Raw genomic sequence first — 26,309 nt, forward strand, 5'->3', positions numbered from 1 at the left:
TGTTTGAAGTAAAATGAAGACTTCGGTCTGATGTTACTAATTAAAACCATTTTCTTTAGGCACAGAATATTATTAGGAAGATGTAATGACCTCGTGTTTTCAAAAATGGTTTTATTTGTAGGCGGTTAGCTTATGGCCCTGGTTGCAATATATTTTTAAGATTCTTCTGTGTTGGGTGGCCTGATTTAAAGTCTTGCTACAAGATACAATTTACTCTGTTTGCTATCAGAAACAGGATGGTAGAATGCCTTTCCTGTGTATAGATGTTTCAGTTTGCTTGATTTTGCTTATCTTTTTCATAGTGTGATTTAAGAAGTAAACTCTTAAATCCCGTTTTCAAATAGATTATTTAAGAAAAGTGACAATATCTTGTATAAAACTTTTAGTGGGTTAAACTGCTTTGGTCTTTATTGGGTTTCCTATGGCTAGTTTGAAAGGTCTTTTAGGGATTCCTTTTCTTGTTCTTGTTTGATTACTGTTAATTATCTATGAATACCACCTCTATAATGTGGAACACTAAAAATAAGAGACCAAGTCAGGACATGTTTCTCCTTACTGCATTAGGGCAGACTTTTGAAGGAGGACTTTTGAAATTTGTGGCCAGTTGTAGTTAAAACATTTTTTTAGCCAGAATAATTTTTATGCTCGTGGTTTTTTTGGCTTCATTTCTTGAAGTTGAGAAGAGAAATGGAAAAAGTGTGGATTTTAAGTGGCTGTAAGGATTTGGACTGTGGATGGCGAAACCTTGGCTGCTGAATGACTATCTGTAGGTTGTAAAATAGGACAGATAATAGCTTAGATTTGAAGGTTAAATTCAGATTATTGAAACCAGATTCAGTATAACCATATTAGATTTTGAATACTTCATTACTTTTTTCCCTTGTGGAAATAACTGAGTGTTAAAGTTAGGTGTTAAAATTTAGTAATGTTAGAATAGATATATTACAAACCTTGAAATAACTGAAGGATTATAATGGCATCTAGATTTTTACTATTTAGTGTTTCAGATGTTTTTATAATTCGATATTCGTTATTTTATTTAAAAAAATTTTTTAACATTTATTTTTGAGAGAGTGAGAGAGTGCGCCCGAGCTAGTGGGGGAGGGGCAGAGAGAGAGAGAGAGAGAGAGAGAGCGCGAGCGGGAGACACAGAATCCAAGGCAGGCTGCATCCAGGCTCTGAGCTGTCAGCACAGAGCCCAGTGCCAGGCTCGAACTCACGAACAGTGAGATCATGACTTGAGCCGAAGTCAGATGCTTAACGGACATAGCCACTCAGGTGCCCCATATAATTAGATATTCTTTAAGTCTTATGTGAAGTCTTGGGTTCTGTAGCCTTTGTTCTTCTTCGTTCGGGCTTGGAGGGAGCAAAGGGGAAAACAGGGAAACTACAACATAAGACTTTCAAAAAAGTTTGGAAAGGAGAACTTGGTGACACAGGAGTTCAGTGGGTAACGAGAGTGTGCACAGAACCCTGAAAGAAAACTAAGTAAAAGCCAGTGACAGGTATTAACAAAATAAAGGGAGCCAAAAGAGCAGATAGAAATGAAAACAGCAGTGTATTTGGGGCAATAGGGGCTCCAAAACCCTGAAACTGAAGATGGATTATATTTGGTATTTATAGTTAGGGACCCAGTGAAGTTACCTGAGAACAGGGATTTTATAATCTGAATACTACTACTATTTAATAGAGGATAACATGGAGAAAAGAGAATTTAACAGAACCAAAGTCAAGAAAACTAAAACCTAATAGGAATAGAGAGCTTTATATAAGGAGAGGGTAGGCTGTATAGTAATGGTAAATTGGCCACGTAGGAGGGATGTCTCTGGTTATTCTAAGGTTACAAATTGGTGAAAAGATACATAGGAAAAGAATGTTTTTTTCATTACAAACGAGTTCTGAATTAGGATGGTAAAAGAGCCTTGCCCCACCTCCACCGTCTTTCATTAATCCTTGAACTCAGGTTAAAAATAATTCGAAAAGCTAATATAGTCACAGTATCTTACACATTGAATGTGCTTGATATGCATTTAGTGTTGAATTGAATTTACTTCTAGCCTCCAGATTATTTGTTGTAAATATCAGTGGCATTTTTGCCATGTTTTGCCAATTTTTGTCACATGAAAATCCCTGAGTTCTTAGAAAAAAATTCAGTCAGTTTAACTAGTCCAAATTTAAAGATTCACTCTTTTAATCCTTGATACAAGTTCATTACTTATGATTCTCTAGTGCAGACTTCACTTCAGGGTTATAAGGAGTATTTTTAAGATTTTGATGCCCCATTTGTTCTGTTGATTTTTCTAAGCCCTTCATTAATTTTGCTTTCTTTGGCTACCTTTCTGCTTTTCTTCATTTCATTGGCTTTGTGTTATTTATCATTCCAGAGGATGGTTCAGTTTTCCCGTACTCTTGGCTAGCTCCACAAGTTGTCTTTTTGGAGGAAGGGCTACTAGTGTAGCAACAAAAATAATATTTTCTTTTTTTGTTTTTTTTTAATTTTATTTTTTTAATTTACATACAAATTAGTTAGCATATAGTGCAACAATGATTTCAGGAGTAGATTCCTTAGTGCCCCTTACCCATTTAGCCCATCCCCCCTCCCACAACCCCTCCAGTAACCCTCAGTTTGCTTTCCATATTTAGGAGTCTCTTCAGTTTTGTCCCCCTCCCTGTTTTTATATTATTTTTGTTTCCCTTCCCTTGTGTTCATCTGTTTTGTCTCTTAAAGTCCTCATGTGAATGAAGTCATATGATATTTGTCTTTCTCTGACTGATTTCACTTAGCATAATACCCTCCATTTCCATCCACATAGTTGCAAATGGCAAGATTTCATTCTTTTTGATTGTCAAGTAATACTCCATTGTGTATATATACCACATCTTCTTTATCCATTCATCCATCGATGGACATTTGGGCTCTTTCCATACTTTGGCTATTGTTGATAGTGCTGCTATAAACATGGGGGTGCATGTGCCCCTTCAAAACAGCACACCTGTATCCCTTGGATAAATGCCTAGTAGTGCAATTGCTGGGTCGTAGGGTAGTTCTATTTTTAGTTTTTTGAGGAACCTCCACACTGTTTTCCAGAGTGGCTGCACCAGCTTCCATTGCCACCAACAATGCAAAAGAGATCCTCTTTCTCCGCATCCTCGCCAACATCTGTTGTTGCCTGAGTTGTTAATGTTTGCCATTCTGGCAGGTGCAAGATGGTATCTCATTATGGTTTTGATTTGTATTTCCCTGATGATGAGTGACATTGAGCATTTTTTCATGTGTCGGTTGGCCATCTGGATGTCTTCTTTGGAGAAGTGTCTCTTCATGTCTTTTGCCCATTTCTTCACTAGATTATTTGTTTTTTGGGTGTTGAGTTTGAGAAGTTCTTTATACATTTTGGATACTAACCCTTTATCTGATATGTCTTTTCCAAATATCTTCTCCCATTCTGTCAGTTGCCTTTTAGTTTTGCTGATTGTTTCCTTCACTGTGCAGAGCTTTTTATTTTGATGAGGTCCCAGTAGTTCATTTTTGCTTTTGTTTCCCTTGCCTCTGGAGACGTGTTGAGTAAGAAGTTGCTGCGGCCAAGATCAAAGAGGTTTTTGCCTGCTTTCTCCTCGAGGATTTTGATGGCTTCCTGTCTTACATTTAGGTCTTTCATCCATTTTGAGTTTATTTTTGTGCATGGTGTAAGAAAGTGGTCCAGGTTCATTCTTCTGCATGTCGTTGTCCAGTTTTCCCAGCACCACTTGCTGAAGAGACCGTCTTTATTCCATCGGATATTCTTTTTTAAATTTTTTTTTTTTAACGTTTATTTATTTTTGAGACAGAGAGAGACAAAGCATGAATGGGGGAGGGTCAGAGAGAGGGAGACACAGAATCTGAAACAGGCTCCAGGCTCGGAGCTGTCAGCACAGAACCCGACGCGGGGCTCGAACTCACGGACTGCGAGATCATGACCTGGGCCGAAGTCGGCCGCTTAACCAGCTGAGCCACCCAGGCGCCCCTCCATCGGATATTCTTTCCTGCTTTGTCAAAGATTAGTTGGCCATACGTTTGTGGGTCCATTTCTGGGTTCTCTATTCTGTTCCATTGATCTGAGTGTCTGTTCTTCTGCCAAAAAATAAGGTGAAACTATTACACCAAGAAAACGTATCACTTATTTTTGGATTCTAGAATTACTGAAGTCCTTTTTAGCAACTTGTCATAAGATACCTATTTTTTCATGTTTATATATTTTTGAGAGGGGGCAGAGGGGAGGGGTAGAGGAAGAGGGAGACAGAGGATCTGGAGTGGGCTTGGTGCTGACAGCAGAGAGACTGATGTGGGGCTTGATCTCACAAACCACAAGATTATGACCTGAGCCAAGGTTGGATGCTTAACCTATTGAGCCACCCAGGCCCCTTTTCACGGAATATTCTTATGTGGGTATAAGAGGTTGGTTGAGCAGCGCAGTCGTGGATAAATTAAAACTGTGCATTGGGGCGCCTGGGTGGCGCAGTCGGTTAAGCGTCCGACTTCAGCCAGGTCACAATCTCGCGGTCCGTGAGTTCGAGCCCCGCGTCAGGCTCTGGGCTGATGGCTCAGAGCCTGGAGCCTGTTTCCGATTCTGTGTCTCCCTCTCTCTCTGCCCCTCCCCCGTTCATGCTCTGTCTCTCTCTGTCCCAAAAATAAATAAAAACGTTGAAAAAAAAAAATTTAAAATTAAAACTGTGCATCAACTGATCTGTGTACCGTACAGATCTGTTGTCTGTCCTCACAGAGTTGATGCTCTAGTGGAGTGGATGGACAGACTAATTATCATTCTGTTAGACAAATTGCCATCATAAAGGAAGTACAGGGTACTGTTGGTGCATATAAGGGGTGACTGGCCCAGACCTGAGGGATCAGAGGTTTTCTGTAGGTTTCTGTAGGTTTTCCGATACCCAGGTATAATGGTGGCAGTTTTGCCTACCACTGAAGCCTCTGAAAGTCTAGAAGTTAGTCCGGTAAAGGAGGACTTGCATATTCACTCCTTAGTAGACCTTTACTCAGTGTACCTCTGTTTCCCTGTCGGGTTTTTTTCCTCTTGGTATCATAAAGCGGTCTTTCTTCAGGTCCATATAGGAAGCTGACGTGCCACATTTCCATGAAGACCTGAAACATCTTCTCTCAAGAACTCCTGAAAATGTACACCTTCTTTAGTAAAAGCATCAGAGGTGCTTTTTCTTCCATAAGAAAACTATTTCTCTCCTTTTCTCGTTCCCTCAGCCTTTCTCAGTTTTCCACTTAGTGACTGAAGAATCTAGTAGTTCAAAAAAAAAAAAAACTTTTTTTGAAGTTTATTTATTTTGAGAGAGAGCATGCGCCTGAGCGGGAGAGGGGCACAGAGAGAGAGAGAGAGAGAGAGAGAGAGAGAGAGAGAGAGAGTCTCAGGCAGGCTCCACACCGACAGCATGGAGCCTGATGCAGCCTGATGTGGCGCTCGAACTCAAACCGTAAGATCATGACCTGAGCCGAAACCAAGAGTTGGATGCTTAACTGACTGAACCACCCAGGTGCCTCTGGTACTTCAGAACTCTTAAAAAAAAAAAATTGCCAGGCAGGAAAGTATCTCTCCAAGTCTGTTTGATAGACAAAGTCCCTTAGCTGTTTATAGTCTCTCCAGTTCTGAGCATAATCAGATTTATATTTTTCCTAGCAGTTTTTAAAAATTGTAATATCTGATAGCTGGTTATTAACTGTAAAGAAGTGGAAATAAAACAGATGCAAAGGTAGGCTTTTATGTTTACTGCTTGTTTGATTTTTCAGAGCTGATATTATAAGGTAGATATTTACAAAATTGGTATAAAGGTATGATAATATTCCATAATGAGATAATCATGGAAATAGGGTGGTCTTTTAGGTAAAACTTTATGTTGTAGTTCAACTTACCGGCCAGCTATGTTTTCCGTAGCCTTAATTGGGAACACAGTCTTTGAGTTTTAGGTGATTTTAGTACCCTGGTTCTCAAACTTTAATTTGCATAAGAATCACCTCAGGAGCTTGTTAAAAGACATTTGCATTTCTAACTTGCTCAAAGGTGACACCAGTGCTGCTGGTTTGAAGACTAATTTGAGATCCACTGTTTTAGTCCTTGTATAGTGACTAGATATATAAGCTACAGAACAAAGGATTGCACATACATTCCCATCCATTGACATGCACACACATATGATTAAAGAGGAATTTTTAAAGTTTTTAATAGTTATTTAAGGCTTATTAGATTTCGTATTTATTAATAAGTTTACCAGAAACTTAGAAGGCATGTGCCAAGGACAGTACTGTATTTAAGACTTTGCCCTTTTTGTTTACTCTGTCGTAGTTTACCAGAAGTTTGCATGGCTAGGTCTTTGCTTATGTAAAATACCTATCCCCTTCTGCTTCGCTGCTTTATTTTTGTTCATAGCACAGAATCACCATGTTGTTTTCCTATTATATTTACTAAGTTCTCGGAGAGCAGGAACTTGTTTCTGTTGCTCCCCACTGTTCCTTGCCTGACATGTAGTGTGCCATCAGTAAGTATTGATTGAATGAATTGAATGAACAAAATAACACCTGCGTTTACCTATATAAGTTGAATAACATTCTCAAATATTTTACAGAGATAAAGACTGGACTGAACTTTTGAGTATTATGAGTGTTGTATGTGTGTTCCTTTGTTGATAAGGCTACATGGACTTTTTCATTTTCATGTTCATTAGAAAAAAAAATTAACAAGTAGCACTGCTTTATCAGTTAGGGGGCCCTGCGAGAAACCGTTCGTTCACTCCAGATGTTCAACTGAAATATCTTTAAGGAAGAGTCTGCTTTGAGATACATGGGCGGTTAAAGGAGTAAATACTGGCAACTAGCAGTAGCGGGAGGCTGCTACTCTGCCGAGGGCTGGAGGGATTAAGGAAGAAATGGTGTACCTGGAGTGCAGGGGGTGGGGCCCACCTGGCTGGAGCTGCAGTTTTAGAGATGGGGCCCTTGATCAGAGAGGGCGCGCAAGAAAGAATTGTCTTCTCTGCATTCCATGAATATCTAGTATTCCCTAGTCTCTCATGGGCCATTCCTACCAGAAGCCAGTTTGGTGGGACAGCCCATCGAGAATGAGTGAGAGAAGAACAAGTGAAGACCAGTACAACATCAAATCTGTGATTTGATAGATTGTATTGTGTAGGAAGAGCTGAATTTATTTTGGAGAAATGAATGGATAGAAAAAAACCCATTAATAATAGAAGAGGTAAAAACCATGGCTACAGTTGGGGGAATGACTGGGGAAATAGTTCTAGAAATAAGCTGCCTTATGTTCACAGTCCACTGTAAGATTTGTTTTTCTGATTAATTTTAAAATATCTTATGATATATCTTAGTTATTGTACGACTAGTGCTCCACATACATATGTTTTCCAGATAACTGTTAGGAGTTAAGTATACATAATTTTTATTCCCCTCTTACAGAGGGACCTTTTCTCTCAAATGTATTGTAATTTCTTGAAATGCATCTAATTTCCGAGTCTCTTTAACTAGAATGGTGGCTTTCAAACTTGAGTGTACATTAGACTCATTTGGGAGGGTTTGTTAAACAGGTGAGCCCTGTTTAGTAGGGCTGTGGGGCAGGGCATGAGTTGACGCTGAGATTACCGGCAAAGGGACCACACTTTGGGAACCACTGTGCTAGAGTATACTGAGCTTAATTGTTGTTGTTGCCTTAGGGGTCATTTACCCTACACAGGTATGTTGAAGTTAGGGATGCTGGTTTTTTATAATGATTCCAGGTCAGTTTTATCACCTGCGTTTCTTGTTTCTGCCAAGCTGTCCGTGCCGTCCCTCATTGTGCCATCAGTAAGCCCTCTCTCACTGTAATGTTCTTACACTAACGCTGCTGTGGGCTGTGACCAGACACACTGGCTAAATTTTGGTTTAGAAAAAGAGAAGGATCTAAGCAAACTTTAAGAGCTTTGGTGAATGAGCTTTATTTTATCCATTTTGACTGTTCAGTTTTGTTTGATTATTCTCCACAATACCTAATGCTGCCGCATCAGTGACCTTCGGTGAATGATGGTGTAATGTTGCTGTTCTGTACTTTCTTTTTAAAAAAATTTTTATTTATCTTGAGACAGAGAGAGTGGGGAGGACAGAGAGAGTGAGTGTGGGGGGGGCAGAGAGAGAGAGAGAATGAGAATCCCAAGCAGGCTTGGGGCACGGTCAGCGTAGAGCCCAACTCAGGGCTCGAACTCACGAACCGTGGGATCACACCCCCGAGCCGGAGTTGTATGCTTAATGAGCGGAACCACCCAGGTGCCCCTGTACTTGCCTCCCTAAGTGAGTAGGGATCACAGAGGATCTCTGGTATTTTTAGTAGCCTAACACCTTAGAAATTCACAAAAAAATTATTGTACATTAAATTCTTGCTATCACTGCTTCAGGTAACTTACTGCGTCTATCAAGTATGTGTCTTTTTTCAAGTCTTATTTAAACAGTGTTACGTTTATATTTTGTAAGCCTATTCAAATCTTTTGAAATATGTAGGGAGGTGGTAAATAAATATTTAAGTATAGGTAATAAGTACAATAATAAATATCATGTATATTTTTATAAATGCTAAATCCTGGATGTGGATAGATAATCCTTCTGAATAACTAATACTGAGTTACAGTACTGAGAAGGGGAACAGTGAATCTGTGTTTCCAGTAGTGAGTATTTTATAGGACTGTTGGCTTCATGTGTTACTAGAGAGCTTACATTGTTGTAGAGTGGTTCAAAATTTCTGTTTGGAGAATACATGGAAAAATAATTACATATTTCCCAGTGGTTAGCTATACTTTTCATACAGTAGAGAAAATATTGTTCAAGTGCCTGTATCAGTCTTTTCTGTTGACAGGATTTTTCAAGGCTTCTTGGTCTTGGGTTAGCTTTCAGAGTAGATTTATCTATTCTGCTGTGATTTTTAACTATTGTTTTTTATACCTGCCAATTCGTGTTTTTCCTCCTGTGATTCTTTCCCTGAAGCCCCACAAATGGTACTTTATGAAGGAAATTGTTGCCTAAAATTGGTTATCTCACCCCAGTTTGTTTCTGCTGGCTTTTTCTTCCTCATTAATCAGTATATGTTTCTGTTATATTTTGTAAATTGTGAAGTACTTTCACTTTATTTCATTTGATTTTTGTTATAATTCTCTCTCAGGTAAGAGTAGGAAGGGTATTATTGTTATTTTACCTAGAGTAAATCAAAGTACCGGGAAGTACTCAAATTTTATCCTAGGTCCTATCAATCCCAAAGCCCATCCTTTCACTTTATCCTAGATAAACCATAGTAGTTGTGTTTGTACCTTAGGTAAGTTACTTTAAACTACACTGTCTCTCTTCGTCCGTAAAGTGACATTATTAATGCCAGCTTCATACAATTATTGTGAGGATTACATTTAATATGTCTAAACTGCTTAGAACAGGGCCTGGTACATAGCAAAGCTACAATAAATGTTAATAATAGTGTTGTTATACCACACGTTTTTTTCTCCCTTTAAAAGTTGTCATAATAAAGTTAATTCCTCAGATCTTCCAACAACCTTTGATGTAACAGAATTTTCCCATCAGAAATATCTTGCTTGCTTTTGAGAGAAAGAAAGAGCGCGTGCACGAGTGCTCACAGGAGAAGGGCAGAGCGAAAGGGAGACAGAATTCCAAGCAGGCTCCGTGCTACTAGCGACACAGCCCCGCGCAGGGTTGGAACTCACAAACCAGGAGATCATGACCTGAGCTGAAATCAAGAGTCAGATGCTTAACGACCGAGCCAACCAGGTGCCCCCAAAATCTTAGATTATTTATTCAATTTATTATGTTGGATTAGTTATGTTCCTCCTTAAAAAAACTCATATTTATATTCAAATTTTTTATCTTTCTTAATGTGCAATAAAACAATTGCAGAAACTGTTGAAGGTATTGTTTATGTTGCTTTTTTTTTTTTTTTTTTTTTTTTTTTTTTTGCAGTTTTATACCTTTATTTGACAATCAGCGATTAGTTCTCATCCACATTAACTGTCTGTAGACTTTTGAAAGTGGTGACAGGTACATAGATAACCAGTGTATTGAGCTTGTTTGGTGAATCTTCATCCTTGGTATGTTTTCTGACAACTGCACATGGATACGGTATGGCACATTCCTCATTCCTTTGGTCCGGACACCTTTGTTGACCCTGGTGTCAGTGCATACATCTGGAGTTCCTATCTCCTTCATGGCAGATTTCCAGATCTCTGAGTGCCCAAGGAGCACACTTCTTGAAACTCATTCCATGGATGCTCTTATGAATATTGATGGTGTATTCTCTGGTCACTACCTTTTTGATGGCAGAATGGCCCTTTTTGCCACCCTTCCTTGAGGAAGCCATTCTGCCAGGTCCTGTTTGGAGAGGAAGTGTTGCTTCTTTTAATATGCTGGAATCAAAATGGATGCCTTTCGCTGGGATTGTAACATTTTAGTGTATTATCTCATTACTTAATCTGAAATGTATGGGCTTATTTGATGGCCTGTTGGGAGTTTTTTTTTAATTGTATTTTTTTAATAAAGTATTTTTTTTAAGTGTTTATTTTGAGAGAGAGAGAGAGAGAGCAAGCAGGGGAGGGGCAGAGAGAGAAATCCCAAGCAGGCTCTGTACTGTCAGTGCAGAGCCCGATGCAGAGCTCGATCTCACAAACTGTGAGATCATTACCTAAGTCGAAATCCAGAGTCAGATGCTTAACCAGCTGAGCCACCCAGGTACCCTGCCTGTTGGAGTTTTTTTAAAGATTAGAATAATAAGGCCTTTTGGGGGCAGTTATTGATTTCATGGGTATGGAAGAAAGAAAAAAATAGGAATTTCATAATGTCTATAGAATTGTAAAATACCATTATTTTGGCATAACTCAAGTGTCTGAACTTTAGGAAACTTTGGAAGTAGTTGTGTTTTGCTTGGTAGGGCTTTGTGTAAGTACTAATGTAGAAAGATAAATTTCTAAAACTGCCTTATGTATTTCTCCCTCCAACAGGGCATTCTTAGCAGGGTTACAGAATCTGTTAAGAATATTGTGCCAGGATGGCTACAAAGATACTTCAACAAGAATGAAGATGTGTGCAGCTGCTCAACAGACACAAGAGAGGTACCACAGTGGCCGGAAAATAGAGAAGATGATCATCTGATATATGCCGATGAGGAGAGCTCTAATATTCATGATGGGAGAATCACTCCCGAGCCCACAGTCAGTAATACAGAAGGTACACAGAATGTGAATATTTTGTTATGAGCGATAGGTTTTCATGCCTTAATTTTAAATATCTTTATATTACTTGGCTGTGGTAAATCTAATTAGGTAGTACATAAACCATGTAGGAGGAGGGTGATGATCAGGTTCAAATGAGTTACTTACCAGCTTTTTGTTTATTAAGGGAGGCTGATAAATCATTTAAGAGTGCAGTCTCTGGTGTTAGATTTGGAGTTTGAATTTTACAGACTGTCCTGTGGCTTCGGACAAGAGAATCTGTTTTCTCTCAGTATCTTCATAAATTGGTTTGAAAAAAGTAAATGTGAAACCATTAGAATAGGTCCTGGCACTAAGATGATGGGTGAGGAAGATGTGGAATACACACATGCACACACACACACACACGCTCAGGAATAGTAAGCAACTATAAACAAGAGGGGATTGTGCCATTTGCAAAAACATGGATGGACCTAAAGGGTATTATGCTAAGTGAAATAAGTCAGAGAAATGAGAAGGACAAATGTCGAATGATCTCATTCATGTGGAGTCTAAAAAAACAAATGCATAAACAAACCGAAAACAGAATCAGAACTATAAATACAGAGAAGAAGCTGATGGTTGCCAGAGGGGAGGGGAATTGGGGGAATGGGCACAATGGGGGAAGGGGAGTGGGAGATAACAGTCTTCTAGTTATGGAATAAGTCATGGGAATAAAGGGCACAGCCTAAGGAATACAGTCAGTGATAGTGTGATAGAGTTGTGTTGACCGATGGTAGCTACACATGTGGGCATAGCATAAAGTATAAACTTGTTGAACTGCTATATTATACACCTGAAACTGACGTAATAATGTTGTCAAGTGTACTCAAAAACCCTGGGGGGCGGTGCCTGGGTGGCTCTGTTGGTTAAGTGTCCAACTAAGGCTCAGGTCATGATCTCATAGCTCGTGAGTTCGAGCCCTGCATTGGGCTCTGTGCTGACAGCTCGGAGCCCGGTGCTGGCTTTGGACTCTGACTCCATCTGTCTCTGCCCCTACTCCACTTGTGCTCTCTCTGTCTCTCAAAAATAAACATTAAAAAAAAGTGTACAATTCAGTGGTTTTAAATATATTCACAGAGTTGTTCAGCTATCACCACAGTCAGTTTTAGGACATTTTCCTCACCATCCCTCTCACCCCCACTTCTCCCCCAAAAAATCTATTCTCATGAATAGTCACTGTCCATCCCAGACAACCACTGATCTGTCTCTATAGATTTGCCTGTACTGTCATTTCATATAAATGGAATCCTTGAATATGTGGTCCTTTATGTCTGGATTACTTCACTCAGCATGTTTTTCAAGGTTCATCTGTGTCACAGTGTGTGTCAGAACTTTATTCCATTTTATTGCCAGGCAGTATTCTGTGGTGTGGATTATTTTGTGTATCCACTCAGTTAATGGACATTTGGATTATTTCCACTTTTTGAATATTATGAGTATTGCTGCCATGAACATTCATGTGCAAGTTTTTGTGTGGCTGTTTTCTCTTGGGTGTACACGTAGGAGTAGAATTGCTGGGTCATACGGTAATTTTAACGTTTTGAGGAATAATTGTTTTCCAAAGTGGCCATACCATCTTACCTTCCCACCCACAGTATATGAAGATTCCAGTTTCTTTACGCCCTCACCAATACTTACTTTCCATTTTTAATTTTTTTTAAGTTTATTTTTTTATTAAAGAAAATGTTTATTTAGAGCACATGTGCACGCCAGCAGGGGAGGGTGTGGCAGAGAGAGCAGGCTCCGTGCTGTCAGCACAGAGCCTGACATTGGACTCCCAACTCACGAACCTTGAGATCATGACCTGCGCCGAAATCAAGAGTCAGATGTTCAACCATTTGAGCCACCCTGGCACCCCAGAAGTTTCTTTCTTAGTAATCTCTGCACCCAACATGGTGCTTGAACTCACGACCCTGAGATCAAGAGCTGCATGCTCTTCTGACTGAGCCAGGAGGCACCCCTTTAATTTTTTTATTAAATCTCTTCTAGTAGGTTGAAGTGATAATCTCATAGTGGTTTTGATTTGCATTTCTGTGCTGGCAATACTGAGCATCTTACCATGTGCTCATTGGCTGTTTGTGTATCTTTGGAGAAATGGCTGTTCACACCCCCCTTTTCCATTTTTTTTTTTTTTTTTAATTTTTTTTTTCAACGTTTATTTATTTTTGGGACAGAGAGAGACAGAGCATGAACGGGGGAGGGTCAGAGAGAGAGGGAGACACAGAATCGGAAACAGGCTCCAGGCTCTGAGCCATCAGCCCAGAGCCCGACGCGGGGCTCCAACTCCCGGACCGCGAGATCGTGACCTGGCTGAAGTCGGACGCTTAACCGACTGCGCCACCCAGGCGCCCCTCCCTTTTCCATTTTTAATTGGGCTCTTTGTCTTTCGGTTGTTGATTGAGAAGAGGTCTTACGTATTCTGGATATAAGTCCCTTATCAATGTAGGATTTGCAAATATTTCCCCCATTCTGTGGATTGTCTTACTTTCTTGATGGTGTCCTTTTTTTTTTTTTTTTTAATCTTTTAAGTTTATTTCTTTATTTTGAGAGAGAGAGAGAGAGAGAGAGAGAGAGAGAGAGAGAGAGAGAGAGAATCCCAAGCAGGCTGCATGCTGTCAGCAGAGCCCAGTGCGGGGCTCAAACTCACAAACCGTGATGATGACCCAAGCCAAAATGAAGAGTCAGACATTCAACCAACTGAGCCACCCAGGCGCCCTTTGATGCTGTCCTTTGAAGCACAAAAGTTTTTAGTTTTGTTGAAGTCCAGTTTATCTCTTTGTATATATTTCTTTGTGTATATATATTTTTCTTTTGTTACATGTTTTAACTTATTTATAATTATAAAAGTTTTCTAACTCTGTGTAAAGTCTTGTATTGCCTAAACAATTGGTGTGTATGGCCTATTAATTTTGGTGGTTGTAGTAATGTATTTTCCTGCCTGGTATGCTTGTAGTGAAACCTAGTGAGAGTGAAATGGGCCTGTAAGAATGATTCTCACTGTGGAGAAATGACGTATCTAAATTTTCTTAGTAATACTTGATTTGGCTTAATTTTTAAATGTTTGCTTATTTTTATTAGAATAACTTAGGAAGTTTTAGTATCTACACCTAGACAGATTTCTTTCAAATCTATTATTACCAACAACCACCTTGAGGCTTTACCTAGTAGGTCTAAGCTGAGTGCTGCTATCTCATTTTTCCCCCTGGACATTGAAGGGAACCCCAGCTTCTCTTTTTTCATTATAGACTTCTGTGTTCCCTAGCCTATATCCACAGTGACAGACACCCTCTTTTCCATCCTAATGACCATGCTTATGAGGATTAACTAACTTGAAGAATTAATTTAGTTCAGGTGTGAGATAGTGTTTCTCATTTTACATCTGTACAGTTCTTTTTTGTCTGTATTTGTATTTTCATTAATGGGATTTATTCAGTGGTTTGCCAAGGTCAGTTGTAACTCAGATTTTCTTTATTGTGTTAAGTTCATATGGTAGTTTTTATGTTACGTGTATGGTACACGTAGACCTTTGTGAGTAACTTCTAAACTTACATTACTATGGAAGATTTCAAACTGCATAATAAGGAGACTACTGCAAAGAACACCTGTGTACCCATTACCCATCTTTGAAGACAGCCAACTAGGGCTGATCTTGTTTTCTCTGTTCCCACACTAATTCACCCACTTTCCTACCCTAACTCCTCTAATTGTGCAGAAGCAAATTGTGAGCAGCTTTTAGATACTAATTTCAGGAACTTGATAGTATTTCCCACCTCATTCTTATCTTAGATCTGAATCTTGCTCCTATCTTGAATTTTGTTAGTTCCAGACAGTTCTCTTCTCACAGTGTTGCATTCAGTACTTGTAATCACATAATGTGTGACTTGAAGTCCCACTGATAACTCCTCAGTGTGATGAATATAGATCTTACTAGATAAAACAATTCCATTTGTTTACTCTGAAACGTTATACTTAAATTTGACAATGCATTCTCAAAAAACAACTTAGACATGTCTGTTCTTAAAGTGATGTCAAATTATTGAAAGCTTAAAATAATTTCGATGTAACAGTCCTGAATGTTGTTTACTTAATATTAATTTTACCAGTGTAACTTCCATATTAATAGTAACTGGAGCTGGAGAGTATTGTACATTCCTCAAGTGGAGCTGGAGAGTATTGTACATTCCTCAAATAGCACAGTGCAGTAAGAACAGCTCTAGAATCTGTGGCCCATTTAAAATCTGTTGTCTGCAGCCTTATGCCTGTGTACTTCCTTGTGTTGACTGTCTTATCTATTTATCTATCTATTTATTTACTTATAAATAAAGAGACATGGGGAGGGGGCAGAGAGAGAGAGGGAGAGAGAGGATCTTAAGCAGGCTTCACGCCCAGCACAGAGCCCGATGTGGGACTTGATCCCATGACTGTGAGATCATGACCTGAGCCAAAATCAAGAGTCTGACGCTTAACTGAGCCATCCAGGTGCCCCTTGTATTGACTCTCTTAATGATGGTGAGTCTTTGGGTGTTTGGGTTTCTTCTGCTAGGTTAGTGGGATGGATCAGTGAGAATCTGAAATAACGTACATGTTTCCTTGAGTCAGTAAGAACTCAGGCCTCTGAAAGGCCCCGCAGTGGCATATCTAGCATGAGTCGGCAGTAGACTCAAAGTTGTAGACTACTTTGTCTAATTAATGCCATGTGATGATAGATACACTCTTAGACACTGGGCATTTGTGAGTGACATAAGTCTGTAGACGACATGGCCTTGTTTAGTCTTATTATCCCAAACTGTTCTTTATTGGTCCTGGTTTTGGGGGTAAAGAAGCTCTGTAAGTATTAAAAAAGTAGCATTGCTGTTAGCATCATACCTTCAAGTAGAAGTACATCACAGTAGTTTTCTTTTTCCATTATAGTGTCTATACAGACTATATATTTAAAAAACATTTTTTTTTTAATGTTTATTTTTGAGACAGAGAGAGACAGAGAATGAACAGGGGCGGGTCAGAGAGAGAGGGAGACACAGAATCCGAAGCAGGCTCCAGGCTCTGAGCCGTCAGCACAGAGCCCGATGCGGGGCTTGAACTCACAGACCGGGAGATCATGACCTGAGCCGTAGTCGGACGCTTAACCGACTGAGCCACCCAGGTGCCCCTATACAGACTATATTTAACAGATGTCTGCCAATAGCTAGAAAATTGTCCTTTTGTTTTAAAATATACTACGGGGCGCCTGGGTGGTGCAGTCGGTTAAGCATCCGACTTCAGCCAGGTCACGATCTCGCGGTCCGGGAGTTCGATCCCCGCGTCGGGCTCTGGGCTGATGGCTCGGAGCCTGGAGCCTGTTTCCGATTCTGTGTCTCCCTCTCTCTCTGCCCCTCCCCCGTTCATGCTCTGTCTCTCTCTGTCCCAAAAATAAAAAATAAAAAACGTTGAAAAAAAAATTAAAAAAATAAAAAAAATAAATAAAATATACTACAAAATTAGAATACTTTGTATTTGAACAAGCATTTCAGCTTATACATATGTGCGTCCTAAGTGCAGAAAAATTAAAATAGTATAGTGTTTAAATGCCTATAGGTTTGGGGCGCCTGGGTGGCGCAGTCGGTTAGGCGTCCGACTTCAGCCAGGTCACGATCTCACGGTCCGTGAGTTCGAGCCCCGCATCAGGCTCTGGGCTGATGGCTTGGAGCCTGGAGCCTGTTTCTGATTCTGTGTCTCCCTCTCTCTCTGCCCCTCCCCCGTTCATGCTCTGTCTCTGTCCCATAAATAAATAAAAACGTTGAAAAAAAAATTTTTTTTTTAAATAAAAAAAAAAAAATAAATGCCTATAGGTTTAAATGTCAGTAGTAGTAGATTTTCAAACTCCAGCCAGTAGCTCTCTTAATTTGAGTGAGCTTGATAAAGAATTATTACATATGAAGCAATTTAAATATTCTATTAAATTTTAAAAATATGTTCCATGAATAGTGATTTTTAAAAGTTGTTTATTTTGAAAGAGCGTGTGTGCGTGTGGTTTGGGGAGGGGTGGGGGAGGGGGAGAGAGAGAGAGATCTCCTATGAGTAGACTCCTATGTTTTTGTCCTTTTGTGGACTGGCTTATTTCACTTACCATGTCTTCAGGGTTCATCCACATTATACCATGTATCAGAATATATTCCCTTTTTAGGGCTGAATAATATTCCATTACACATATATACCACATTCATTCATTTGTTGATGGATACTTCGGTTCTTTCTGCCCTTAAGCTATTGTAAATACTATTGTCGGGAACATGCTTGTAGAGATCTCTTTGAGACCCTGCTTTCAGTTCTTTTAGGTATATACCCAGAAGTGGAATTGGCTGGGGCATATGGGAATTCTATTTTTTTTTTTTTTTTTTTTTTTGGAAGAACTGCCAAACTGCTTTCCACAGCGGCTGTGTCATTTTACATTTCCTACCAGTAGTGCACAGGGGTTCCACTTCTTCCATGTTCTTGCCAATGTTTATTTTGTTATTCTGATAGTAGCTGTCTTCGTGGGTGTGAGTGGATCTCATTGTGGTTTGATTTGTATTTCTCCTGTGATTTTTTTTTAAATTTTTTTTTTCAACGTTTTTTTATTTATTTTTGGGACAGAGAGAGACAGAGCATGAACGGGGGAGGGGCAGAGAGAGAGGGAGACACAGAATCGGAAACAGGCTCCAGGCTCCGAGCCATCAGCCCAGAGCCCGACGCGGGGCTCGAACTCACGGACTGCGAGATCGTGACCTGGCTGAAGTCGGACGCTTAACCGACTGCGCCACCCAGGTGCCCCTCTCCTGTGATTTTTAATGCTGAGAGCATCTTTTCATATGCTTGTTGGCATTTGTAGATCATCTTTGAAGAAACATCTCTTCAAGTTCTTTGCCTGGGTTTTAATCAGATTATTTGATTTTTTTGTTGTAGGAGTTCATATTTATATATTCTGGATATTAACCTCTTATCATATATATGATTGGCAAATATTTTCTACCATTCTGTAAGTTGCCTGTTCACTCTGTTGATTGTGTCTTTTAGTGCACAGAAGTTTTTAAGTTTAATATAGTCCCACATGTCTGTTTTTCTTTTGTTGCCTATCAGATCCAGGAAATCATTGTCAAGACCAATGTCATGAAGCTTTTTCCCTTCTGATTTCTTCTAGTTTTATAGTTTTGGGTCTTGCTTTTTAGGTCTTTAATCCATTTTGAGTTAATTTTTGTATATCATGTAAGGGTCCACTTCCATTCTTTTTGCATGCATCTCTCCAGTTGTCCCAGAACCATTTGTTGATGAGATTGTCCTTTTTCCATTGAGTAGTCTTGGCACCTTTGTGGAAAATCATTTGACCATGTATGTAAGGGTTTATTTCTGGGCTCTCTGTTCTCTTCCATTGGTCTACATGTCTGTCTTTGTGCTGGTACCACACTAATTTGATTACTTTTTTGTGATATGTTTTGAAATCAGGAAGTGTGAAACTGACAACATTGTTGTTCCTTTCAAGATTATTTTGGCTACTAAGGGCCCTTGAAGATTCCATAAGAGTTTTAGGATGGATTTTTCTATTTTTGAGAAAACGTCATTGGGTTTTTGAAAGGCATTGTATTGAACCAGCAGATTGCTTTGGGTAGTATTGACATGTTAACAATATTAGTTTCTTCAATGTAAAAACATGGGATGTCTTTCTTTCTTTCTTTTTTTTTTTTTTTTTTAAGTTTATTGTGTGAGAGAGAGAGCGTGTGTACCTGAGCACAAGCAGGGGAGGGGCAAAGAGAGAGGGAAAGAGAGAATCCCAAGCATGCTCGTCGTGGTAACATACAGAGCTGTGGAATCACTAAGTTGTACACTTGGAACTGTGTGTCAACTACACTTCAACTGAACAGATTGAAATTATATTGGGGGGTGCTGGGAGGAAGAATATTCTCACTCAGGAACAGGTATTAAATAAGTCTGTTCTGTTCTTTTTACAGGTTCTGTTGCTATTGTAAAATACAAATTAGAAATAGAAAATACAAATGCCATTTGTCCAACTGTTGCTGATTTAGAGGAAAGCTGTTGGTTTTTGTATGGTGATCCTGAAACCACCCACCTTACTGAAGACATTTTTTTTTTAAGTTTATTTATTTTGAGAGAGCGTGTGCATGTGAGCATGAGCAAGGGAGGGGCAGAGACAGAGAGGAGAGAGAATCCCATGCTGACAGCGTGGAGTCTGACATGGGGCTCGATCTCCTGAACCATGAGATCATGAGGTGAGCTGAAATCTGAAGTTGGACCCATTGAGCCAGCCAAGCCCCCTGGGATGTCTTTCCATTTATGTCTTCTTAAATTTCTTTTGGTGGTGTTTTATAGTTCTCATTGTTCAAGTCTTTCATTTTCTTGGTTAATTTCTAAGTGTTTTGTTTTTTTCTGATGCTGTTAATGGAATTGTTTCCTTAATTTGCTTTCCAAAATGTGCATTGTTAGTGTATAGAAACCCAGCTCATTTTTGTGTGCTTATTTTGTAACCTCCTACTTTGCTGAATTAATTTAATCCAATGAGTGTGTGTGTGTGTGTGTGTGTGTGTGTGTGTGTGTGTGTGTGTGTGTGTGTAATATTTAGGGGTTTCTACTTACAAGGTATATCATTTGTAAATAGAGCTATTTTATTTCTTCCTTTCCAACTTTGGATGCCTTTCTTCTTGCCTTAACTGTTCTGGCTAGAGCTTGCAATACTGGGTTAAATAAAAGTGGGGAAAGCAGGTATCCCTGTCTTGTTCTTGATGTTAGAGGAAAATCTGTCTTTCACCATTGGGTTTGATGTTACCTGTGAGTTTTTCATATATGACTTTTATTATGTTGGTGTTTCTTTCCAGTTCTAGTTAAGTGTTTTTATCTGAATCTTATTTTTTGTATAATAGTACTTTGAAACTAAATAATCTGGAATTGTTTTCTATTGCTTATGCTCTTAAGTATTTTTGAAGACAGACTTTGAGGAAGAAAATTACAGAGCATCAAATACAATCCAGCAGCACGTTAAAAAATAGAATCTTCTTACTCACTAGGGAGAGTTAATCTTGGGATATAAGGAATCATTTATCATGAGGGAATTATTAATATAAGTTAGCATATTTATATAGTGGAAGTCTTGTAATTATTTTCTTTCTGGTAGATAATTAATAGGTATTTGCTATGTATTTTATTTAGAATTGTTTATTTCATTTAGAGCTTGCTTAACATGTTAGTCATCCAAAGGCCAGAATCATGTGTAATGGTGAAGCATTAGAAACATTCCCATTAAAGTCAGGTATAAAATGGAATCCCATCATCACCACTTCTGGATGTTAAAGATGTAATTAGGTAAGAGGATGTATGTATACATGTAAGTATTGGTAAGAAGGAAGCAAAATAATACCCAGAAAACCCAAGAGAGCCAGTTGATGGGAAAAAAACCAAACAACTGATTAGAATAAGAGATTTGTAGAAATTAGTCACAAAGTTAATATAGAAAAACAAAAACAAAACCCCAGTAACTTATTTAAGCAGTAAACGGAAAGTATGAAGGAAGAAAGAATCCTACTTATAATATCAAACAACAAAAACCTAGAAATAAACTTCAGAAGTGTATGGCACTCTAGAAGAAATTCTTTTGTTCCGCTGAGGAACATAAAGGAGAGCTGAACGAAAAAAGTCAGTAGGAAAACAATGCTGGGCATGGTATCCCTTCCTTTTTAAAATCTTTTAACTTCAGTGTGATCCAAATCAAATCATTTTAATGAGTCTGTTAGGAACTTTGAACATAGCTAAAATACTTATTTTTAAAGCCTTTAATTGCATCATCTATCTCATGTTTAATTCCAGTTGACTTTTTTCTGCACTGTTGATCACATTTTTCTTATATATGTCATTTTGAAAAATACATGTAGAGATTTGGGATGCTGTTATCTTCCACTGAGGAGTATTGATTGTTGTTTGAGCAGGCAGTTGTTACTGGTCATTTTGAACTTTGTAAACTTAGTTTTATGTTTTGTTAATTGTGCATCTGTGGAGGGTCCAAGATTTCTTAAATTCCCTAAAGTGATAGGACTTAGTCTGCAAATTGTTTCTCTTGTGGCTTTTTAGGTTGAGTCTAAACCTATGTCCTAGAACATAGGACATGTTGTTCTAGGACATGATCCTTTGTCTCAAGGGGAAGCTTTTCCAACATCTCGGTTGAATGCCAGGGATTTAAGGAGGTGTTTATGGGATCTCTAAGTTCTGGCAACCCTGTGGCTCCTGTGTCCTCAACACTGCTTCTTGCCCCCTAGCATTGCTCACTTCCTAGTGACTTGTTTCCTCAACTCTGTAGTAGCTCATACTTGGTAAGCCTTATATGTTCTCACTCTGTGCATGGAAAGCCCATTCACTGTCTGGACACACCCATGTGGACTTCTGGAGGCCCTTCCCTGCAGTTTTCTACTGTCCAGTGCCCTTAATTCTGATTTCTGCCTGCTGTGTTCTGCTTGGACTCCAGCTCTTTCTTCCAGGTCCGAAAACATACCTAGGTAGAGAGCTGGGTAGTGATAGGGCTCACTTTTTGAGTTTTCTTGTGCCGTTTTCTGTTGTTTGAAAGATATCTCCTATTCTGTTCAGTTTTATAATTATTTAAATTAGAAGCACTAGTCTGGAGGCCCAGACATTCCAGCCTAATTGAGAGTCTTGGAAATTTGACAAATGATTTTAAGGGTTTTTGAAAATACACCTGAAGATGAGTAGAGAAATTCTGAAAAAGAATAAGGGGAATGTGGGGGTGGGTTGGAGTAACTTTTACAGTTACTAAATGTGTTCTAAAGTTGTAGTGGGTAAAACATTATTGTACAGATACATCACTGGGGAAGAGGGTGAAAAGCCTTTCGGGATTTAGTATGTGGTAGTGGTGGCTTCTCCGTGATTATAAGGTAGCTTATTTAAGGTTATTTTAGGGGTGGCTCAGTAGGTTAAGTGTCTGACTTCGGCTTAGGTCATGATCTAATGGCTTGTGAGTTCAAGCCCCGCATTGGGCTCTGTGCTGACAGTTTGGAGCCTGGAGCCTGCTTCAGATTCTGTCTCCCTCTCTCTTTGCCTCTCCCCTGCACGCGCACGCCCTCTCTCTCTGTCTCTCTCTCTCTCAAAAATAAACAGCAACAAAAAAAACGAAGGTTATTTTAGAATGTAAACAGACTAACCATTTGGGAAACAATGAAGCTGAATCTTTCCTTCACTACTATATCATAACTGACTCCAGATGGATTCAAGATTAAATATTATATTGAAATAAAAGTAACAGTGCAGTACCAAAAAATCAGTAAAATTTTCTATTTCTTATAGTCTTGGAATGGTAAATGCCTTTGTAAACAAAGTTTACAAAAGTGAACAAAGGTTACAAGGTATACAAACCTTGTAAACAAATTATTTTCTGTACTGCAAAAAATAGCGTCAACAAAATGAATAGGTTCAGCCAACAGTGAAAAATAGTTGTAATATTTCAGGTCATATTGCAGTATCTTACTGATCAAAGATTAGATTTTATTGGGGCGCCTGGGTGGCTCAGTTGGTTAAGTATCCAACTCTTGATTTTAGCTCAAGTCATAATCTAACAGGTCATGGGTTTGAGCTCCACATTGGGCTTTGTGCTGACAGCACAGAGCCTGCTTGGGATTGTCTGTCTCCTCTTTTTCTGCTCCTCCCCCACTGGTGTGCACGCTCTCAAAATAAATAAACATTAAAAAATTACTATATCAGTAAGCAATTAATAGAAGTGTAAATGAACAATGAGTATAGGGAAGGACGCACTATCCCTCTCATTTAAATAAATGCAAATAAAATAATGGTGCCATTTGATAGATTGATAGAAATCAGAAAAGGTTAATATCCAGTGTTAGAGACTATGGTGGAAATGTACATTGTCATTTGCTATTTGTGGGAGTATAACTGATAGGATTGCGGTATGTTTCATAAGCAAAAATGAGCATACTCTCTGATTGAGTCCTGCAGAGCAATTCCATATAATTGTTTATCCCATTGATTCTCTTATGGGCCTAACTTCAGACTTACAGAATCAGATATTTTTGTGGGAAGCTTAAAAGTATTTTTTAAATTATTTCTCTTTGTGCTTCTATTCTTAGAGAACCATGGATTAATCCAAAAGAATACTCTTAAGAGTATGCAGATATCAGTGCATATATGTTCGATGGAACATTGGGAAAATAATCACAAAATAATTCGCGTCAATTAGCATGATAACATACAATGTGGTCTTCAAAGGGAATGCGCTGTATGTAGAGACAAAATTGGTAAATGAAAAAGCAGGTCATAGAACTGGATGCATAGCATGATTATATAATTAGAGAAACGATTTATGTCTGTATATAAAATATCTGGGAGATCTACAATTTTAATAGTGGTTGCTATGACTTCTATAGCTTCTTTTACTCTTTATGAGCGGGTTTTATAGTAGCAATTGAAGCATCAATATCAATAAAGAGCCATGCACTTTCAGAAATTGCATGTGATCCCTGAAACATACATAGTTTGATACGAGGTTAAGTAAATTCATTGCAGCTAGATGAAACCTTTTTTGAGTAAAGAATAGCTTAAACTGAGCTTATGGGAGGCTTCAGTGGCTTGAATTGAAGCGATGTTATATAGTATGTTTTCTTAAAAACCATTTTGTTGTGATATTGTATTGCTTTTTCTAAGCTGTATATTCCTAATACTAATGCCTTTTTTTTTTTTTTTTTTAACTCTTTAAAGAACCCTCAACAACTAGTACTTCTTCAAATTACCCAGATGTATTAACAAGGCCTTCTCTTCATCGGAGCCATATGAATTTCTCCGTGTTGGAATCTCCTGCACTACACTGTCAGCCCTCCACATCCTCGGCATTCCCAATTGGCAGTTCTGGATTTTCCCTTGTAAAGGAAATTAAAGATTCTACCTCTCAACATGATGATGATAACATCTCAACTACCAGTGGTTTTTCTTCAAGAGCTTCTGATAAAGGTATTCTTGGTGTTTGGTAGTAAAGTTAAATTTCATGGGATAGGTTTTTTCTTACTTGTAATTTTCATTTTCTGTTTATAAAAATTGAGGGCCTTGTAATTAGTGCTCTAACTATGCATTACATATTTTTGTTTCAGATATAACTGTTACAAAGAACACTTCAGTGCCACCTCTGTGGTCCCCAGAGGCTGAACGTACTCATTCACTCTCACAGCACACTGCCACCAGCTCAAAAAAACCAGCATTCAACTTGTCTGCCTTTGGAACACTTTCCCCTGTGAGTACTAGTAAGATTGGATTCAATCACATTTGTTTTGAGTATTTATTGCTCATAATTTATCATTTTGTTTCTGTGCAGTCACTTGGGAATTCTTCAATCCTTAAAACAAGTCAGCTTGGAGATTCTCCTTTTTATCCTGGAAAAACAATGTACGGTGGGGCAGCAGCTGCTGCAAGACAACTGAAACTCCGAAACACACCGTATCAGGTTGGTTTGAATAGGAGAAGGACTGATAACGTTAAAAATTGTCAAGTAATTAACGGCACTCCAATGGAGTTTTGGTTTGGTTATTTTTTGGTAAAATGATACCGTTTTCATTTAGGGACTATCTGAACGTTGTATTAGACTTAAGTGAATATTTATTCATTACATTTGTGAGCATGTTATGTGCGTCTGTGTTTTAGGAAGTGTGATGATTAATTCCTTTTTTAAAAAAATTGAGGTGTAAATTATGTATAGTAAAATTTACCCTTCTTAGAGTATTTGCATTTTAACAGAATACATACAGTTGTGTATGCACTCTGCAATCAAAGTATTGAATAAACATTTCCATCACAGCAAATTGTTACCTTGTGCCTCTCTGTTGTCAACCCCTCTTCCTACCTCTACCCTCTGGCAACCACTGATCTGCTTTCTTTCCCTGTAGTTTTGATTTTTCCAGAATGTCATTTAAATTTAATCAATATAGCATCTAGCCTTTGAATCTGGCCTCTTGTACTTAGCATAATGCATCTGGAATGGATCTTTATTTTTGCACATATCAGTAGTTCCTTTTATTGTCGAGTTGTAACTTGTTTATCCTATCCATTCACTACCGAAAGGACACTTGGGTTTGATGTGTTTTGGAGCAGTTGTGAATAAGTGGTTTTAAGCGTGTTATGTGAACATTAATTTCCATTTCTCTTGGGTAAACACCCAGAAGTTGGCTGCTGGGTCTTATAGTAAGTATACATTTAACTTTCTAATAAATTGCCAAACTGTTTTCCACAGCAAAGTAATGCTGTTTTCTCAGCAAAGTAATGGAAGAGTGTTCTTGCCAGCACTTGTCATCAGTTTTTCATTGTTTTATTTTAGCCATTCTAATAGGCATGTTGTGGTATCTCCACACCACTGTGGCTTTTATTTGTGAAATTGAGCATCTTTTCATGTGCCTGTTTGCCATAGATGTGTCTTCTTTGGTGAAATATCTGTTCAAATCTTCTGCCCATTTTTAAATAGGGTCGCTTTCTTATTAATGAGTTTTAAGAGTATGCTACACCTTTATTAAGTCCTTTTTTACATACGTGTTTTGCAAATGTTTTCTCCCATTTTCTGGCTTAAGTCTTTTACAGAGAAGTTTTTACTCTTCATGGCATTCAGTATATTGGGTTTTTTCCTTATATGCCTCATGCATTTGGTGTAGTATGTAGGACATTTTTGCCTAGCCTAGGGTCACAGTGTTCTTCTGTGTTTTCTAGTGGATTTATAGTTTTAGGTTTTGTTTTGTTTTGTGGTTTTAAAGTTTATCTTCTTTTGAGAGAGAGAGAGTGGGGAAGAGGCAGAGAGAGAAGGAGAGAGAATCCCAAGCACACTCTTCTCTGTCAGCACAGAGCCCCCTGACTCAAGGCTTGAACTCCTGAACTGTGAGATCATGACCTGAGCCGAGGTTGAGAGTTGTTTGCTTAACCGGCTGAACCACCCAGGCACCCCATAGTTTTTTTGTTTTTTTTAAGTTTGTTTGTTTATTTTGAGAGAGACAGAATAGGAGGAGCAGAGAGAGAGGGAGAGA

At 38.7% G+C, this 26,309-nt stretch overlaps 1 protein-coding gene across 7 annotated transcripts in view; it reads left to right on the forward strand.

Annotated features, from left to right (window-relative positions):
• Window positions 1–26,309, forward strand: part of NUP153 (nucleoporin 153) — an 88,837-nt gene that overhangs the window by 14,082 nt on the left and 48,446 nt on the right. For 5 of the 7 annotated variants that reach the window (XM_086706181.1, XM_086706182.1, XM_086706186.1 and 2 more), the window contains 4 exons: window positions 11,023–11,248; window positions 24,013–24,261; window positions 24,399–24,538; window positions 24,620–24,748. In XM_086706181.1, coding sequence (XP_086562307.1) covers window positions 11,023–11,248; window positions 24,013–24,261; window positions 24,399–24,538; window positions 24,620–24,748 — 744 coding nt within the window. Of the gene's footprint in view, window positions 1–11,022; window positions 11,249–19,489; window positions 19,515–24,012; window positions 24,262–24,398; window positions 24,539–24,619; window positions 24,749–26,309 lie in introns of those variants that run through there. The other 2 variants (XM_086706185.1, XM_086706184.1) reach the window with 2 other exon arrangements.

This window comes from Puma concolor, chromosome B2, assembly GCF_028749965.1.
Source record: "Puma concolor isolate L17-30 chromosome B2, mPumCon1.1.hap2, whole genome shotgun sequence".
NCBI lineage: Eukaryota > Metazoa > Chordata > Mammalia > Carnivora > Felidae > Puma > Puma concolor.